General features: G+C 42.7%; 2 protein-coding genes across 9 annotated transcripts in view; one reads left to right on the plus strand and one right to left on the minus strand.

Moving 5' to 3' along the window:
- The window catches only part of gpr180 (G protein-coupled receptor 180), a 114,977-nt gene extending 109,910 nt beyond the window's left edge, over positions 1 to 5,067 (minus strand). For 2 of the 5 annotated variants that reach the window (XR_012096092.1, XM_073027184.1), the window contains exon 1: positions 4,673 to 5,065. Coding sequence is in view for 3 of the 5 variants with exons in the window: in XM_073027184.1 (XP_072883285.1) it covers positions 4,673 to 4,808 (136 nt within the window). In the remaining 2 variants the exon portion in view is untranslated. Of the gene's footprint in view, positions 1 to 4,672 lie in introns of all 5 variants that reach the window. The other 3 variants (XR_012096093.1, XM_073027163.1, XM_073027172.1) reach the window with 3 other exon arrangements.
- A 38-nt stretch (positions 5,068 to 5,105) lies between these two features.
- The window catches only part of LOC140715265 (dTDP-D-glucose 4,6-dehydratase-like), a 75,964-nt gene continuing 61,156 nt past the window's right edge, over positions 5,106 to 19,913 (plus strand). Inside the window, exons 1-3 of one of the 4 annotated variants that reach the window (XR_012096094.1) lie at positions 5,106 to 5,287; positions 11,202 to 11,268; positions 17,155 to 17,223. Coding sequence is in view for 2 of the 4 variants with exons in the window: in XM_073027199.1 (XP_072883300.1) it covers positions 5,244 to 5,287; positions 11,202 to 11,268; positions 17,155 to 17,223 (180 nt within the window). In the remaining 2 variants the exon portion in view is untranslated. Of the gene's footprint in view, positions 5,288 to 11,201; positions 11,269 to 17,154; positions 17,224 to 19,913 lie in introns of those variants that run through there. The other 3 variants (XM_073027199.1, XM_073027211.1, XM_073027221.1) reach the window with 3 other exon arrangements.

The raw sequence follows: 19,913 nt of genomic DNA on the forward strand, positions 1-19,913 counted from the left end.
AGTTAGAAGGAAAGATTGAATAGGTTAGGACTGTATTCTTTAGAATGCAAAAGATTGAGAGGAGATTTGATAGAGGTATACAAAATCATGAGGGGTATAGATAGTGTAAATGCAAGCAGGCTTTTTCCACTGAGCTTGGATGGGACTACAACCAGAGGTCATGGCTTAAGGATGAAAGGTGAGAAGTTTACGGGGAACATTAGAGAAAACTTCTTCACCGAGGGTCATGAGAGTGTGGAATGAGCTGCCAGCATGTGGTCAAGCTGACAACACAAATGGTCCATGCAAGCTTGATTTCAAATATTAAGTGAAGTTTGGATAGAAGGGATATGGAAGGCTATGGTCCCGGTGCAGGTCATTTAAATGTTTTTTCTGCATGGACTAGGTGGGCTGCAGGGCATACTTCTGTGTTGTACTTCTCTATGACTTTATGACTCCAATCCTTCATGCTACATTGTATTATAAGTAACAGTATTTCATTTCCAGAGGAAGTAATCTTCAGAACCAATAGTGGTTATACTCCAGAACCAAGCTTACTCATATCTCTGTAGCTGAGCTGGAGTAAGTAGATTGGCCATTGTGTTTGCCCATCTTTAATAACCAAGTTCAAACCATCAAGTTTCAAGTTTCATACCTTTACGAAAGGATATGAGAGGATGGGCCTTACTATCAAAATCCACAGAGGTCCCCATCTCTGCTGTGCCATATTCTCCTCTGACAAGAATGATTTATAGTATGATTTCCTTGATCTCAGAAGCTGTTTCTCAACAATGAATTGTCATCAATGAGCCAGTACTCCCTTTTGTCAAATTAGCAAAGAGGTATCTGACAATCAAGCAACACACACAAAATGCTGGTGGAATGCAGCAGGCCAGGCAGCATCTATAGGGAGAAGCACTGTCGACGTTTCAGGCCAAGACCCTTCGTCAGGACTAACTGAAAGAAAAGATAGTAAGAGATTTGAAAGTAGGAGGGGGAGGGGGAAATGCGAAATGATAGGAGAAGACCTGAGGGGGTGGGATGAAGCTGGGAGCTGGAAAGGTGATTGACAAAAGGGATACAGAGCTAGAGAAGGGAAAGGATCATGGGACTGGAAGCCTAGGGAGAAAGAAAGGGGGAGGGGAGCACCAGAGGGAGATGGAGAACAGGCAGGGTGATGGGCAGAGAGAGAAAAAAAAGGGGAGGGGGAAAATAAATAAATCAGGGATGGGGTAAGAAGGAAAGGAGGGGCATTAACGGAAGTTAGAGAAATCAATGTTCATGCCATCAGGTTGGAGGCTGCCCAGACGGAATATAAAGTGTTGTTCCTCCAACCTGAGTGTAGCTCCATCTTGACAGTAGAGGCGGCCATGGATTGACATATCAGAATGGGAATGGGACGTGACATTAAAATGCGTGGCCACTGGGAGATCCTGCTTTCTCTGGCCGACAGAGCATGGTGAACTGTTTTCTTACAACACCCTCTTTTGTTTTAAACAAATACTGAAGTTATATTTGCCATGTTCCAATTTACAAGGACTCAGAATTTTGAAAGGTGCAACTATTTTAATCACTATTTTAAAGCTATCTCTTTTAATATTGTGGGGTGTGAATTATCAAACCATGAGGATTTCAAACTCATTAGTTTTTTCAACACTTTTTAAAAAAGTAATAGTTACTTACTTTTACATTCACCTTGTCTTTGGACTCTGGATTCACCATTTCTGGCAAGTTTTTGTATTCTCTTTCATAAAGACAGAACTAAAGTAATTTTTGATTGTTCTGAAAGTGTAAATTAGAAGTTCTTTCCAAGGGTGGAAAAATCAGAAGTGAGATGACACTGACTTAGTATAATTGCTTCTTGTTCTTTGCTTTTACAAACTCCAGAGCTGAAAAATAGAACCAACCAAAGATTCTAAAATATCACATGGAAATCCCCTTACTTCAAAGGGAAGACAGAAAGCAGAAAAGAGGAGAGATAGAAAACTATACACCACACCGCTTGATATCTATTGGAGGAAAACATTAGAAAGTAGCAGTAAGAGACATTATAACTGAAGCATTTGAAAACCTGTCAAATTCAGGATGGCTCTGTGAAATAGTCATCACGTTTGAACAACTTATTAAGAGCCCTTTAAAGAAATAACACACGGGCCTGTAGACAATACAAAATCAGAAAGCTTTTGATAAGTGTCACACCAAAGATTATTGCAGAAAATAAAAGCTCATTATGTAGGAGATATAGCAATTGGTGTACCAATGAGACTGGTGCCTTAGCTTCAACTTATTACAATTTACATTCAACTGAATGGAGGCACTGAAGATCAGCTAAACCTGCTGATAGCTTCCTAATTATCTTTGTGTTAAGCTGTGCAGAAGAAATAAGGACATTACAAAGGGTTTTACATAAGTTAAATGACTGGACAAAAATCTGGCAAATGGAGTTATAACGTAAAAAAATGTGGTATTATTCATTTTGGCACAAAAAATAAAAATTTCACTATCTATACTCCTGAGTGATTACAGAGTTCAGAGATGCAGAGGAATCTGAATATCCCGATGTATGTTTCAGTGAAAGGTTACTCTGTAGGTACATCAAGCATAGAACACTCACACAAAGCAGTTGCACAGGGAATAGAGAGGTTATGCTTTAGTAACATAGACCACTGAATAGATCCCATTTAGAGTATTATGTGTGGTATTGATCTCCTTAAAGAAGGGTGTTAATGGGTTGGAAGTAATTGGAATATGCTTACTACACTAATATGGGAATGGGTGGATTATCTCATAAGAAAATGTGGAATTCGTTAAGGTTGTATCAGCTAGAAGTCAGAAGGAGAGGGAATTTGACTGAGGGGACATAAGACCCTGAAGAGGTCTCGTCAGGGTGGATGTGACAAGAAACATTTCTCTTATGGGAGAACCTAGAGATAGAGTTTACTGTTTAAATACACTCAAGAAGATGACGAAGCAAAATTATTTTTCTTTTCCTGAAAGGGCAGTGCAGTTTTTGATTATTTTTTTAGAAAAGGAAATGTGGAAAGAGAGTTGATAAGCAAATTGAGTGAAAGCTTACAATGGGTAAATGGGAAAGGAGAGCTTAGGTTATAATCAGATCAGCTATGAACCTATTAAATGTTTGAACAGCCTTACTAAAGCGAATAGCCTACTTCTAATATATATGTAAGAGGTAATTGGGTTGAGATCCCTCCCATCATACACATTGATCCTTTTGACATTAAGCTAAGTCTCTATTTCTTTCTTAATAAATTTAATGACCTGGCCTTCCGTGCCTTATGTGATAGAGAATTCTTCAAGTTCATCACTCCAGATGAAGAAATTTCACCTGATCTCAGTTCAAAATGATATCTTGAGGTTGTGATCCCGGTTTTGAACTGTCTAGGAGCCATTCCTCTATTAGGCACACATAGATTTTTAGATTTCTATGAGATTCCTTTTCCATTCTCCAAATCTCTCATCAATATTGCTCCAGTAAACTCAATTCCTCTTCACACATTAGTAGTGCCATCTAGAATCCCTTGCCCGCATTACCTCCATAGAAAGAAAACCTTCCCTCAGTTAAGAAAACCAAGCACACACATAAAACTTCAGAGGGGGTTTCAGGGCAGGAAGACATCCTTGCTCCTATAATCAAATCCTCTTGCAAAAAAGCCAGTCTATCACTTACCTAACTACCTGCCGAATCTGAACATTTAATTTCAAAGGCACTCAAATCTCTTTACTTCGTCCTTGCACCCCAATCACCATTTAGATATGTCCTGTGGTTCTTATTAGCAATGTGGACAACCTCACTTTTACCTATTTTAGTCTGCATCAGACATTCATTTGACCAGTTAACCACCTTCTCTACATCACTCTGCCTCTTTGCATCCATCTCACAGATCAGATTTGCCTTCCTCTGCTCCTCTCCAGCTTTGTGTCACCTGCAAACTCTGCAGACTTGGAAATGTTATATTTGGTTCCTTTAACTAAATCATTGATGTATACCTGGATATCTGAGATCCTAGAACTGATCCCTATAGCAGCCCTCAATAGTCATTATCTGGCATTCAGAAAATATTACCTTCTCTGCCTGTTCCCTATCATTCAAACAATTCTCCGTCTACGCCAATATATAACCCCGAATATCCGTGTACACTAACCTAAAGGGTGGAAACGTTGGGAAGGAAAATATTAGATGATAGAATGGGGTGTGGTTGGTCAAATGTTCTGGATATTGGTGTGGGGTACTGACTTGCACAATAATAGGATTGGCCTTTATTTTGGTCTTAACTCCTAAACCCGGGAACTGCATCAGGAGATTCTAGTTCTCACCTCTTTCTGAGATTAACGATTTTGAGAAACTATTTGCCCTGAGGTCAGGACGCTGACAGACTTTCCGCGTATCTCCCATCTCTTAGCACCTTAGCAACGTACATCATTAAAGAGAATTCGCTTCTAACCATCAGCCACGCGTCAAGCAACAGATGAGATTTTACGTTTATTTTACTGTTGGGTTATTAAAATAATTGAAGCTAGGCGGAAAAAATATGGTTAAGTGAATGCTAACGATATTTCGGCTGCTGTTGATTCAAGTCATTAAGTTCATTCAAGTTAAATCAGAACCAAGTCATTATAACAAAAAGCACCGAAGTATTAAATGCATACATCTTCACAATTAATCAACACCTACCATGAAACAGAAACTTTGCCACTTGCTGCCCACCACTCCGTGCCGCAATCTCACTGCCGAAAGATCCAGTCACTGTTTTCCCATCACACATCAACAGCACCAGCTCTGCAAAAGTGGCCAGAACTAAAAGTCTCATTGTGATTTAAAGCCCCAAGCTGTCTACCTGCTGCCACTCATCCCTCCCTTCCAGCTACAAAGCGGTCTCGGTGCGGAGGTCTGCTCGCCGGGACCCCATTAAGGAGGCAACGCGCCGCCGGCCCCGGGCGCGGCCCTCCGACGTGTCAACCGGTGTCGCAAAGTGCTTACCGAAAACTGTGCGGGACAACAGCCCGCCAATACCGCTAAAAATAACCAGAACAAAACAAATTTCACAACTACGGAGCCTTATAATGATTCATTTTGTGATGTAAATATTTTACGGCGACTGTAGAGCGTAAAGCGCTTAGACCGTAAAATGTGCGCACTTTACGGCAGTTGGAGCTGCTTTGGAAGCTGTGTGAAGCGGCGAGGATAACTGGCGCGGTTCCCGCAATGTTTGAGAAGTGGCGAGGATAACTGGTGATTTCCCGCAATGTTTGAAAAGCGGCTGCTGGTGACGGGTGGTGCCGGCTTCATGTAAGTGTCCGATGCTCTGGCAACATGGGAGGGTTCGGATCTGACAGGGAAACAATGCGTGGTTCTGTCAGTGGGACAAAACGATGCTAGCATGGAAGTATAAAAACTGAGCACAACCAAAAAATAAATAGCCTCAATGTTTATTTTAGAGATTCTAGACATTGACAACTGTAGCCCTTGAACAAGTCTTTCCTGCTGCTTCAGTTGAATCTATTCCATAATACAGTGGGGTGGGATGTTCCCAAATTTAAACCCAGTGATAGTTGGCAATATACTTCCAAGCTGGGATGATGTACAACCCTGGAGGAAAACATGCAGATCATGGTGTTCACATAAATCTTGTGCCACTTAATTCTTCAAGACAGCACAGAAACAAGATATTTAGCCCAACTGCACTAATTTCATTTGCCCCAATTAACACTGTAACCTTCTATGCCTGTCATTGTTTAAGTGTCTGCGTAAATTGTTTCTTAAGTATGGAAATTGCATCTATTTTTACCACTTCCTCTGTCATCACATGGTGTTACACTTGCAGCTACACCTCCTCCATTAAAGGCCCTAAACAGCCCTTCCAAGTGAGCCATTGACATGTGAATTCTGGGATGTTATTTATTCCATAGGAGATCTGATTATGACTTCCTCTTTGTCCGTGAGACCAGACGCAGACTGGGTGACTGCTTCACCAAGCACCTTTACTCTGCCATGTCAGACAAGATCTCCCAGTGACCAGCCATTTTAATTCCACTTCCCGGTCCCACACAGACATCTGTCCACGACCACCTCTACTGCCAGGTTGAAGTGAAATGCAAATCAGAGAAAAGACACTTCATATTCTGCCGTGGTAGTCTCTACCCTGGAAGCAAGAACACTGAGTTCTCAAGTTTCCAGTAACAGCTCCTTCTCTGTCAATTTTCTCCTTTTTGTCATCCTCTCTCCTGCTAATCCACCAGTCCCCATCATCCTGATACTCTACTGATCACCCACACACTCCTCCCACTGGTGCCCCTCCCCACATCCTTCCCTTTATTCTATGCTCCACCTATCAACTGCCAACTATCAACATTCCCACTCTTCACCCCCACCCTCTTACTTTACCCAACCCTTTACATGGATCCTTACAAGACCTGTTAGCTCCTGCTCTACCCTTCAATCCACCTTTATAAATTGGCTATCTCCCCTCTTTCCTTCAGTCCAGATAAAGGGTCTTGACCTGAAATGCTGACTGTCCATTTTTCTCTGTAAGTGCTGCCTGACACACTGAGTTACTCCTGCTTTTTGTGTGTCAATCCACATTCCTGCAGCTTCTGTCTTTTGTTGTCTCCAGCATACTGCAGAGATTGATTCTGGGCTCATTGTTATTGGTCATTTATAAATATCACTTGAATGAGAATGTATGTGGACTGATCAGCAAGTTGTTGATGTTATCAAAATTGATTAAGGATTAATGGAGGGACATCACATTGTCTTGTTGATGAGGCTGCATTTGGAGTATTGTGCAGGTTCGCATTCCATAATGGCAGGCTGGGTCTTTATTCCCTGGAATGTAGGAGAATGAGGCAACTTTATACATGTTTAAAATGATGAGAAGCATCGATAAACTGGATGGCAACAGTCTTTTCCCAGGTCAGGGGAGTCTATAACTTAGGGGCAGTCATTTCGGGTGAGTGTGGAAAGATTTAAAAAGGAACTGAAATGGAACTTTTTCAGGTAGAGCGTGGTGAGTGCACAAGAGGTACACCAGGATATTGCCTAGAATAGAGATGTTTACTGATCAAGAGAAATTGGATGGGGTTATTCCCACTGGAATGTGACACACTGAAGGGTGAGTTTATCGAGGTTTATAAAATTACGAGGGGCATAGATAGAATAGATGGCCAGTTTATTTTTTCTAGGTAGGGAAGTCCAAAGCTAGAGGCCTTTGGATTAAGAGCAGGTGGTGGTTATATGGAACAAGCTGCCACAGGAAGTGATAAACAGGCACGCCCAGGATCCTCTTCAGTTTGCGTATAAGGAGAAGGTGGGAGTGGAGAATGCTATCACGTATTTGCTGCACAAATCACTCTCTCACCTAGATGGGGTCAGTTGTGCTGTGAGGATTACATTCCTTGACTTCTCTAGTGCCTTTAACACCATTCAGCCCAAGATCTTAAGGCACAAACTAACGGAGATGGGAGTAGACTCTCACATGGTGGATTGGATAGTGGACTACTTGACAGATAGACCTCAGTATGTGCGGTTGGGAGACTGTAGGTCTGACACGGTGGTCAGCAGCACAGGAGCGCCGCAGGGAACCGTACTCTCTCCGGTCCTGTTCACCCTGTACACATCAGACTTCCAATATAACTCGGAGTCCTGCCATGTGCAGAAGTTCGCTGATGACACGGCCATAGTGGGATGTGTCAGAAATGGACAGGAGGAGGAGTATAGGAAACTGATACAGGACTTTGTGATATGGTGCAACTCAAACTACCTGCGTCTCAATATCACCAAGACCAAGGAGATGGTGGTGGACTTTAGGAGATCTAGGCCTCATATGGAGCCAGTGATCATTAATGGAGAATGTGTGGAGCAGGTTAAGACCTACAAGTATCTGGGAGTACAGTTAGACGAGAAGCTAGACTGGACTGCCAACACAGATGCCTTGTGCAGGAAGGCACAGAGTCGACTGTACTTCCTTAGAAGGTTGGCGTCATTCAATGTCTGTAGTGAGATGCTGAAGATGTTCAATAGGTCAGTTGTGGAGAGCGCCCTCTTCTTTGTGGTGGCGTGTTGGGGAGGAAGCATTAAGAAGAGGGACGCCTCACGTCTTAATAAGCTGGTAAGGAAGGCGGGCTCTGTCGTGGACAAAGTACTGGAGAGTTTAACATCGGTAGCTGAGCGAAGGGCGCTGAGTAGGATACGGTCAATTATGGAAAACTCTGAACATCCTCTACATAGCACCATCCAGAGACAGAGAAGCAGTTTCAGCGACAGGTTACTATCGATGCAATGCTCCTCAGACAGGATGAAGAGGTCAATACTCCCCAATGCCATTAGGCTTTACAATTCTACCGCCAGGACTTAAGAACTTTTTAAAAGCTATTATTAATGCTTTTTGAGATAGTGATTTAGATGCATATCATATTTTTTTACTGAGTTAAGTATTGTATGTAATTAGTTTTGCTACAACAAGTGTATGGGACATTGGAAAAAAGTTGAATTTCCCCATGGGGATGAATAAAGTATCTATCTATCTATCTATCTATCTATCTATCTAAAGACAGGTACAGTTAAGGCATTTAAAAGTAACTTGGATAGGTTCTTGGATAGGATAGCAGTTTAGAGCCATACAGCACCAATACAGGCCCTTTGCCCCCACCAGTCTATGCCCTCTGCTGTGCCTATCCAGTTAATCCCAATTTTCTGTGTTGGACTATATCCCTCCAAGCCCCACTCTTTTAAGTAATTCTTTAAATGATACTATTATACCTGCATTAATCACTTACTCTGGCCTCTCATTCCATATACTCACATGAAAATGTTGCTCCTCAGATCCTTTTTAAAATTTTCCTCTCTCACTCTAAACCCCTGAGCTTTCATGTCTATGGACTCAATTTGGTTTTGAATGTTGTTGCTTGCTTTAATTGTTTGTGAGGTTTGTGTCTTTCTTTTCTTCCTTGCGCAGTGGGTGTTAATTTTCCTTTTAAATGGGTTCTTTCGGGTTTCTTGTTTTGTGGCTGCCTATAAGGAGATGAATCTTGAGGTTATATAATTTATCACAAAGGAGAAAATCTACAGATGCTGGAAATCCAAAGCAACACACACAAAATACTGGAGGAACTCAGCAGGCAGGGAGCTCTACAGAAAAGAATAAACAGTGGATGTTTCAAGCAGAGACCCTCATCAGGATGGAAAAAAAGATGAGAAGACAGAGTACGGAGGTTGGGGGAGGCAAGAGGAAAGTACAAGTGATAGGTGAAACCTAGGGAGGGAGAAGGGTGAAGAAAAGAGCTGGGAAGTTGATGAGCGAAAGAGATACAGGGCTGGAGAAGGGGGAATCTGATAGGAGAGGGCAGAAGACCATGGGGAGAAAAAGGGAAGGGAGAAGACCACCAGAGGGAGGTGATGAGCAGATGTGGAGATAAGATGAGAGAGGAAAATGGGAATGGTGAAAGAAGGGGGGACAATTACCAGAGGTTTGAGAAAGCGATGTTCGTGCCATCAAGTTGGACGCTACCAGACAGAATACAAGGTGTTGTTCCTCCAACCTGAGTGTTGCCTCATTGTGGCAATAGAGAAGGCCATGGACTGGCATGTCAAAATGGGAATGGGAAGTGAAATTGAAATGGGTGGCGACCAGAAAATCCCACTTTTTCTGGTAGGTGTTCAGTGAAGTGGTCTCCCAATCTACGTGAGGTCTCACCAATATACAGGAGGCCCACCAGGAGCACCAGCTACAGTAGATGACCCCAACAGACTCACAGGTGAAGTGTCACCTCACCTGGAAGGAATGTTTGAGGCCCTGAATGGTAGTGAGGGATGAGGTATAGGGCAGGTGCGACACTTGTTCTGCTTGCAAGGATAGGTACCAGGAGGAAGATCAGTGGGGAGCGACAAATGGACAACGGAGTTGTATGGGGAGCGATCCCTGTACAAAATGGGAGAAGGGAGCAGATGTGCTTAGTGGCGGGCTCGTGTGGAAGTTACAGAGTATTATGTGCTGAATGCGGAGGCTGTTGAGGTGGTAGGTGAGGACAAGAGGAACCCTATCCCTGCTGGGGTGGTGGGAGGATGGGGTTAACGCAGATGTACACGAAATAGAAGAAATGCGGGTGAGGGCTGTGTTGATGGTGGAGGAAGGGAAGCCCCTTTCTTTGAAGAAGGAGCACATCTTATTAGTTCTGGAATGAAAAGCCTCATCCTGAGAGCAGATGTGGAGATGGAGGAACTGAAACAAGGGGATGGCAATTTACCAGTGACAAGGTGTGAAGAGATATAGTCCAGGTAGCTGTGAGAATCAGTAGGTTTATAAAAGATATCAGTGGATAAACTGTCTCCAGAGATAGAGACAGAGATTGAGACAGGGGAGGGAGGTGTCATAAATGGACCAGGTAAACTTGAGGGGAGGGTAGAAGCCATTGGAAGCAAAGTTGGTGAAGTCGATGAGCTCAGCATAAGTGCAAGAAGCAGCACCAATGCAGTTGCTGATGCAGCATAGGAAAAGTTGGGGAGTAATACTGGTGTAGGCTTGGAACATTGGCTGTTCCAAGTAGCTGACATAAAGGAGGTTATGAGGACTGGACATCCATGGTGAAAATGAGATGATCAGGGCCAGGGAACTTAAGTCATTGTTTATACAAACTTTGATAATAAATGTTCTTTGAGCTTTAAACTTTAGTTTTGGATTTCTGTAATCTGGGGAAAAACTGTTGTCATCCAGCTTATTGATGCCTCTCATTATTTTAAATGTTTCTATAAAGTCGCCCTTCATTTTCCTACATTTCAAAGAACAAAGACCCAGCCTGGCTAACTTCTCTCTCTCTAACACAGGCCTTCTGCATACTGTAATTCTGGAAACATCCTCAAATCATTTCTGCATTCTCTCCAGTTCACCCATATCTTTCTTATAATAGGGCAGCCAAAACTGTACACAGTACTCCAAGTGCAGCCTCACCAACAACCTGTACAACTGCAACATAATATCCCAACTCGTATTGTAAAAATATAATAATGAGTAGTAGATTTCAAAACATTGATGATAAGTAGTAGATTTCAAAACCAAATGTCGATCAATTTGCCTGTGTTCGATGGACCTTTCGTCTTTGTGGCAAAATTACAACCAACTAGATTGATTGAAATGTACAAATTCCAGAAGTCTTGAGGTTTATAATGCTTTTTTGCTAAGCAAGTAATCCAAAGTGTTTTTGTATTCAAGTGCCTCGCATGTGATTATTTGCTTGCTGGAGAGATATCCAGATCATTTGATCATAAATCTGGACAAGGTGAGTCTGTTTACATTGTCTTCCTTATTTAGAACATAGAACAATATAGCACAGTACAGGCCCTTCGGCCCACAACCCTTAAACCCTGCCTCCCATATAACCCTCCACCTTAAATTCCTCCATATACCTGTCTAGTAGTCTCTTAAATTTCACTAGTGTATCTGCCTCCACCACTGACTCAGGCAGTGCATTCCATGCACCAACCACTCTCTGAGTAAAAAGCCTTCCTCTAATATCCCCCTTGAACTTCCCACCCCTTACCTTAAAGCCGTGTCCTCTTGTATTGAGCAGTGGTGCCCTGGGGAAGAGGCGCTGGCTGTCCACTCTATCTATTCCACTTAATATCTTGTATACCTCTATCATGTTTCCTCTCATCCTCCTCCTCTCCAGAGAGTAAAGCCCTAGCTCCCTTAATCTCTGATCATAATCCATACTCTCTAAACCAGGCAACATCCTGGTAAATCTCCTCTGTACCCTTTCCAATGCTTCCGCATCCTTCCTATACTGAGGCAACCAGAACTGGACACAGTATTCCAAGTGTGGCCTAAACAGAGTTTTATAGAGCTGCATCATTACCCTGCAACTCTTAAACTCTATCCTTCGACTTATGAAAGCTAACACTCCATAAGCTTTCTTAACTATCCTATCTACCTGTGAGGCAACTTTCAGGGATCTGTGGACATGTACCCCCAGATCCCTCTGCTCCTCCACACTTCCAAGTATCCTGCCATTTACTTTGTACTCTGCCTTGGAGTTTGTCTTTCCAAAGTGTACCACCTCACACTTCTCCGGGTTGAACTTCATCTGCCACTTCTCAGCCCACTTCTGCATCCTATCAATGTCTCGCTGCAATCTTCGACAATCCTCTACACTATCCACAACACCACCAACCTCTGTGTCGTCTGCAAACTTGCCAACCCACCCTTCCACCCCCACATCCAGGTCATTAATAAAAATCATGAAAAGTAGAGGTCCCAGACCCTTGTAGGACACCACTAGTCACAACCCTCCAATCCAAATGTACTCCCTCCACCATGACCCTCTGCTTTCTGCAGGCAAGTCAATTCTGAATCCACGTGGCCAAACATCCCTGGATCCCATGCCTTCTGACTTTCTGAATAAGCCTACCATGTGGAACCTTGTCAAATGCCTTACTAAAATCCATGTAGATCACATCCACTGCACTACCCTTATCTATATGCCTGGTCACCTCCTCAAAGAACACTATCAGACTTGTTAGACATGATCTGCCCTTCACAAAGCCATGCTGACTGTCCCTGATCAGTCCATGATTCTCTAAATGCCCATAGATTCTGTCTCTGAGAATCTTTTCCAACAGCTTTCCCACCACAGACGTAAGGCTCACTGGTCTATAATTACCCGGACTATCCCTACTACCTTTTTTGAACAAGGGGACAACATTCGCCTCCCTCCAATCCTCCGGTACCATTCCCGTGGACAATGACATAAAGATCCTAGCCAGAGGCTCAGCAATCTCTTCCCTCGCCTCGTGGAGCAGCCTGGGGAATATTCCATCAGGCCCCGGGGACTTATCCGTCCTAATGTATTTTAACAACTCCAACACCTCTTCTGCCTTAATATCAACATGCGCCAGGACATCAACTTCACTCATATTGTCCTCACTGTCATCCAGTTCCCTCTCATTGGTGAATACCAAAGAGAAGTATTCATTGAGGAGCTCGCTCACTTCCACATCCTCCAGGCACATCTTCCCACCTTTCTCTCTTTCTCTCTCTCTTTCTCTCTCTCTCTCTTTCTCTCTCTCTCTCTTTCTCTCTCTCTTTCTCTCTTTCTCTCTCTCTCTTTCTCTCTCTCTCTCTTTCTTTCTCTCTTTCTCTCTCTCTCTCTCTCTTTCTCTCTCTCTTTCTCTCTCTCTTTCTCTCTCTCTCTTTCTCTCTCTCTCTCTCTCTCTCTCTTCCTCTCTCTCTCTCTTTTACAATATTTTTATTCAGAAGAAAAACAAGATTTACAGAGTGAAACACATAGATACATCTCAACATAAATTGTGTACATTCATATATTGTAATAAAATTGATCAAAATGTTATAGCATATCACATAAAGGTATACCACCCTGTAATCAAAAATTTAAAGATAGGTCATACATCATAAAAGACATTTTTTATATATAAAAAAGTCAACCCCCTACCAACTACCAAAGAAAAAAGCTGATGGATGATAATGGATAATTAGAAAAAAAACATATTTGCTTAAGAAGATAAAAATATGCATAAAAGTCTGTGCACTGTTAAACTTTATAAATTGGAAAAGTAATTTAGGAAAGGTCCCCAGATATCATAAAAAAATTGTTTCAAATTTAAGACTGAGCAGCGGATCTTTTCTAAATTTAAAAAAGACATAATATCACGTAGCCATTGAAGATGTGTAGGAGGGGTAGACTCCTTCCATATAAGCAAGATTGCTCTCCTTGCTAAAAGAGAGGTAAAACTATTTAGTTATTTAAAAACTATTTAAAAACTTTTAGTTTTTACCTTTATCTCTAATCAGTCCTATCTTCACTCCTGTCAACCTTTTGTTCTAAACATAATTGAAGAATTCCTTGGGGTTTTCCTTTACCCTACTTGCCAAGGCCTTCTCATGGTCCCTTCTTGCTCTCCTCAGCCCCTTCTTAAGCTCCTTTCTTGCTACCCTATATTCCTCAATAGACTCATCTGATCCTTGCTTCCTAAACCTCACGTATGCTGCCTTCTTCCATCTGACCAGATTCTCCACCTCACTTGTCACCCATGGTTCCTTCACCCTACCATTCTTTATCTTCCTCACTGGGACAAATTTATCCCTAACATCCTGCAAGAGATCCCTAAACATTGACCACATGTCCATAGTACATTTCCCCGCAAAAACATCATCCCAATTCACACCCGCAAGTTCTAGCCTTATAGCCTCATAATTTGCCCTTCCCCAATTAAAAAAATTTCTTGTCCTCTCTGATTCTATTCTTTTCCATGATAATGTTAAAGGCCAGGGAGTGATGGTCACTGTCCCCCAGATGCTCACCCACTGAGAGATCTATGACTTGACCCAGTTCATTACCTAATACTAGATCTACTATGGCATTCCCCCTAGTCAGCCTGTCAACATACTGTGGCAGGAATCCGTCCTGGACGCACTTAACAAACTCTGCCCCGTCTAAACCATTGGAACAAATCAGGTGCCAATCAATATTAGGGAAGTTAAAGTCGCCCATGATAACAACCCTGTTATTTTTGCACCTTTCCAAAATCTCCTCCCAATCTGCTCCTCTGTATCTCTGCTGCTACCAGGAGGCCTATAGAATACTCACAATAGAGTAACTGCTCCCTTACTGTTCCTGACTTCTACCCATACTGACTCAAAAGAGGATCCTGCTACATTACCCACCCTTTCTGTAGTTGTAATAGTATCCCTTACCGGTAATGCCACCCTCCTCCCCTTCCCCCCCCCCCCCCCAATCCCTTCTAAAGCACTGAAATCCAGGAATATTGAGAATTGATTCCTGCCCTGGTGCCAGCCAAGTCTCTGTAATGGCCACTACATCATAATTCCATGTATGTATCCAAGCTCTCAGTTCATCACCCTCGTTCCTGATGCTTCTTGCATTGAAGTACACACACTTTAGCCCTTCTATCTTACTACCCTTTTGCCCTTTATTCTGTTTCTCTTTCCTCAAAGCCTCGTTATATGTTAGATCTGGCTTTACTCCATGCACTATACTTGCAGCTGTCGCATGTCCTTTATCTTCCTCCACCTCACCATCTGCTCTAACACTCTGGTTTCCCTCCCCCTGCAAATCTAGTTTAAACCCCCTGGAGCAGCACTAGCAAACCTTCCGGCAAGGATGTTAGTCCCCCTCCAGTTCAGGTGCAACCCGTCCCGTCGGAACAGGTCCCACCTTCCCTGGAACAAGGCCCAATTGTCCAGAAGCATGAAGCCCTCCCTCCTGCACCAACTCCTTAGCCACGTATTTAGCTGCATTATTGAACTGAATTGAATTTCAGTTTATTGTCATTTAGAAACCACAACTACAATGCAGTCTGCCTTAAAAAATGAAACAACGTTCCTCCAGAATAATATCACAAAAGCACATGAAAAAACCGAATGCACCAGAAAATCCACATAACGTTTGGCAATCCCCAAATCCAGAGTCCGGAGAGGCTGCTGCGTATTAATATTACGCTACCATCTTAGCACGTCCCCGGAAAGGAGCTCCAATCCCACCAGACAAAACAAGACTACCCAGACACACCAAGTTAGGAGACCAACTCTATAAACCAACAAACCAAAAACTAAAGCTACAAGACCTATGCAAAAGCACATAGTTACATATAGTTATGGTTAACATGTAGTTACAACAGTGCAGACAATACCATAATTGATTTAAAAAAACAGACCATGGGCACAGTGAAAATAGTCCAAAGATGTTAAAAGACTATAAGTTCGAAAGAAATCACCACACAGTTTCCACAAGTCATCAGGGTCCCGATAGACTCGTCATCCCACACAGGCGGCAGAAGGGAATACCCCCGTTATGGATTATTATCTTCCTATTTCTAGCCTCATGAGCACAATCCTGAGATTGCAACCCTGGAGGTCCTGTCCTTCAACTTTACACCTAACTCCCTAAATTCTCTTTGCAGGACCTCCTCCTTCTTCCAATCCACGTCATTGGTCCCTACATGGACCACGACATCTGGCTGCTCACCCTCCCTTTTGAGAATACTGAGAACTCAATGCGAGATATTGCGGACCCTGGCACCAGCGAGGCAACAGACCATCCGGGATTCTCGATCTCTTCCACAAAACCTCCTATCTGTCCCCCTAACTATCGAATCCCCTATCACTACTGCTCTCCTCTTTTCCCTCCTTCCCTTCTGAGCTTAGGGTCCAGTCTCGGTGCCAGAGACACAACCACTGCAACTTGTCCCTGGTAGGTCATCCCCACCAACAGTTCCAGAACGGTATAGTTATTATTGATGGGAATGGCCACAGGGATGCTCTGCTCATTCTGTCTATTCCTCTTCCCTCTCCTGACAGTCACCCAGCTACCTGTCTCCTGACTCTTAGGGGTGACTGTCTCCCTGTAACTCCTGTCTATTTCTGCCTCTGCCTCCCAAATGATCTGAAGTTCATCCAGCTCCAGCTCCAGCTCCAGTTCCCTAGCACAGTTTGTCAGGAGCTGCAGCTGGATGCACCTTTTGCAGGTGTAGCCATCAGGGACAATTGTGCTCGCCCTGACTTCCCACATACTGCAAACGGAGCACTTACAAGGGGTAAGGACACAAACTTCTTGCTGTTAACAAAAAATTATGGATACCATTGCCAATGACATTAAGGCTGCAATGAAAGATAGTAATCCACCACTTCCCACCACCACACACATAGATATGACAATTCAATGCAAGTCTCAGCTTGTATCTTTTAGCTTATCAAGCACTGCATTCCCTGGTTCTAGCAGTAGCTGCAAACCTAACCAAATCCCCAATCACCTGTGCTCCCAAGGCCTTCTCTCAGCTAAAACTCACAGCTTGTCTGCCTGAGTTCTAGCTCTAACATTGTAACATCACACATATTCCCATTCCTGACCCTTGTTGCTCTTGACACACACGGGCTATTGAAATTTCACTCCTTGGCTGGCACAGCAGATCAAGTGCAATCCATTTCATGGCAAACAGGATTCACTGAGCACTATAGGCGTATAGTACCAATACTATACAGTGTGAAATATAGCCAACACTTGCAGTAGTACAGCGCTGACCTTGCCAATGAGTAGATCTGTGGATAGCAGACAGTGTAAATGTTATGATTCTACAGAAATTAATCTAGTATTTTATCTCACATTCCTTAATCACTACTTTGCCTCCAACAGCTTGATTACTGTGCAAGCTTAAAGAACTTGAAATCAGTTTCTAACAGAAAAAACTACAAATTTATAAAGGTATTTAAATGTTTGTTAAATTATTAAGTGTCATACTGCTAATGAAACTCTGCACTTTTCTGAATTATTTTTGTGGGAGATCATCATAACAGTAGCAAAATAACTTGTAGCGATAAACTGCCTTTTTAAAAAACATCCTGTAGAGTAGTGCTGACTCTATTTAACCACAATGTGGTCCAAATAAGGAACAGTACAATATCAGGCATCAAGATGCATCTGACATCAGCAATGTAGATGGTATGATTTACAGTATTTCAAAATATTTAAATAGCAATGTTCTAGTAACATTAATGTGTTGAGGATGTTACTGCTCTGGAGTTTCTTCATTTGCATAAGAACTAGGAACATTGATAGGCAGCCTGGCCCGATTGAGCTATTATTTATTAAAGATCGTGGCTGATTTATCTCAAGATTATTTTTCTGCACTATCTTCATGCCCTTTGACATTCTTAATATTCAGAAATCTATCAGCTTCTCTCTGGAATGATCTCAGTAACCTGAGTTTCCACTACCCTCTGTGGTAGAGAAATATGAATATTCACTAGCCTTTGAGTTTAAAAAAAAATTGATTTCAATTCTAAATATTCTATCCATTTTTCTGTGACTGTGACCTCTGTTCTAGACTCATCAGCTGAGAAAGATTTCCCCTTCAGCAAACCATGCTGACTTTGGCATATTTTTATCATTTGCGTCAAGTACCTGAAACCTCATCCTTAATAATCGATTCCAACGTCTTTCTAGCCACTAAAGTCAGGCTAACTGGCCTAGTATTTCCTTTCTTATGCCTCCCTCCTCTCTTAGAGGGTGGAGTGACATTTGCAGTTTTCCTGTCCTCAAGAACCATTTCAGACTCCAGTGATCCCTGAAAGATCATTACAAATGTCTCCGCAACTTCTCCACCTACTTCTTTCAGAACCCTGGAGTACAGTCCACCTAGATTCTGCCGCTTTCTAAAAGGAATTTGTATGACTCCATGGCCAAACACCCAATTAATCCCATTTTCAAGTTCGGCAATGACACACCAGTGGTGGGGCTCATCAACAACGGTGTACCAGCCTACAGAGAGGAGGTGGAAGAGCTCAAGGCTTTGTGCCAGCAAGTAACCTCTTTCTCAATCTTGACAAGACAAATGAGATGGTTGTGGACTTTAGGGAACTCAAAAAACTCAAACCTCTACTTACATCAGTGGCACAGCGTGGAAACTGCGAGCAGGTTTAAACTCCTGGGAGTGCACATTTCAAACAACCTTTTTATGGTCTCAACACATTGTACACAGTCAGGAAAGCTCACCAACGCCTTTACTTTCTGAGGAGGCTGAAGAGAACTGGACTATGCACATCTATACTCGCATCATTCTACAGGTGCGCATTAGAGAGCATCCTAACATGTTGCATCATTGCATGGTATGGAAACTGTACTGTGACAGACAGGGAAACTTTACACTAGGTAGGTAAAACTGCCCAGTGCAATACAGGCACTAGCCTACCTGCCATCAAGGATATATGTACAGAAAGGTGTCGGAAAAAAGGCTAGTAACATCATGAAGGAAGGACCCACACTGCTCATGGACTGTTTGTCCCACTCCTATCAGGGAAGAGGCTAAGTAGCATTCACACCAGGATCACACCAGGCTCAAAAACAGTCACTCTCCCCAAACAGTAAGGCTGATCAACCCTTCCGCACAGCCAGTCATCACTCATTTGTTGTTTCCTGTCTCACATCTTATGTACAGAAATTCCCGTGCCTAACGTCACTTATAAAATCAATCTACAGTATGTATACAAGCTATCTTCAATATTTATGTTTATTGTGTTTCTTTTTGTGCTGCATTGGATCTGGAGTAGTAATTATTTTATTCTCCTTTACACTTGAATCTTGATTAATCCCTGTCTTTCCAGGTATTGGTTAATTCTATTCCACAGATTCTTTTCAAATAACTTGCATTGTATTGACATTAGACTCTCAGACCTGTAATTTACTGGTTTATCCCTGCTGCCCTTTTTAAATAAAGTTACTGTATTTGCTTTCCTCTAGTCATGTTTGCAGTGTAGATTTAAAGTCTTTATCAGAACCTCAGCAGTCTTCTCCTTTGCTGGCAAAGCAGTGTGGGATACAGTCCGCCCTCCTTATCTGCAGGGGATTGGTTCTGGGACCCCTCGCGGATACCAAAATTTGCGGATGTTCAAGTCCCTTATTCAACCTGGCTCAATGCAGTGGACCTTAGGACCCAGCGGAACCCCAGACCTTATTTAACCTGTCTCAGTGCAGTGAACATTAGGACCTGGCTGCAGAGATCTGAATCCGCAGTGTTTCTGTTCGCGAAAATAATCACAAACACGATTGAAAATAAAGTGGAAATAATAAAGCGATCGGAAAGAGGTGAAACGCCATCGGTTGCTGGAAAAGCATTAGGCTACGTCGGTCAACGATCGGAACAATTTTAGAGGATAAAGTGAGAAAGGCTCTGCCCCAATGAAAGCTACAAGTATTACTAAGCAACACAGTGGTTTAGTTATTGGATTTTGGGGTTTTGGGTTTTTGATCCTCCACATCAACCTGGCACAGTGGAGAGCGCACTCTGGAGCGGTCTGTCCTGAGTCCCGAGAACTTCCGTTCCCGAGCCCGGCGCTGAAACATACGTTCTTAAGTGTTTTATATGCATAGAAAAGTAAAATATATACTATATACTA

Source organism: Hemitrygon akajei, chromosome 2 (assembly GCF_048418815.1).
Source record: "Hemitrygon akajei chromosome 2, sHemAka1.3, whole genome shotgun sequence".
NCBI classification, from domain to species: domain Eukaryota; kingdom Metazoa; phylum Chordata; class Chondrichthyes; order Myliobatiformes; family Dasyatidae; genus Hemitrygon; species Hemitrygon akajei.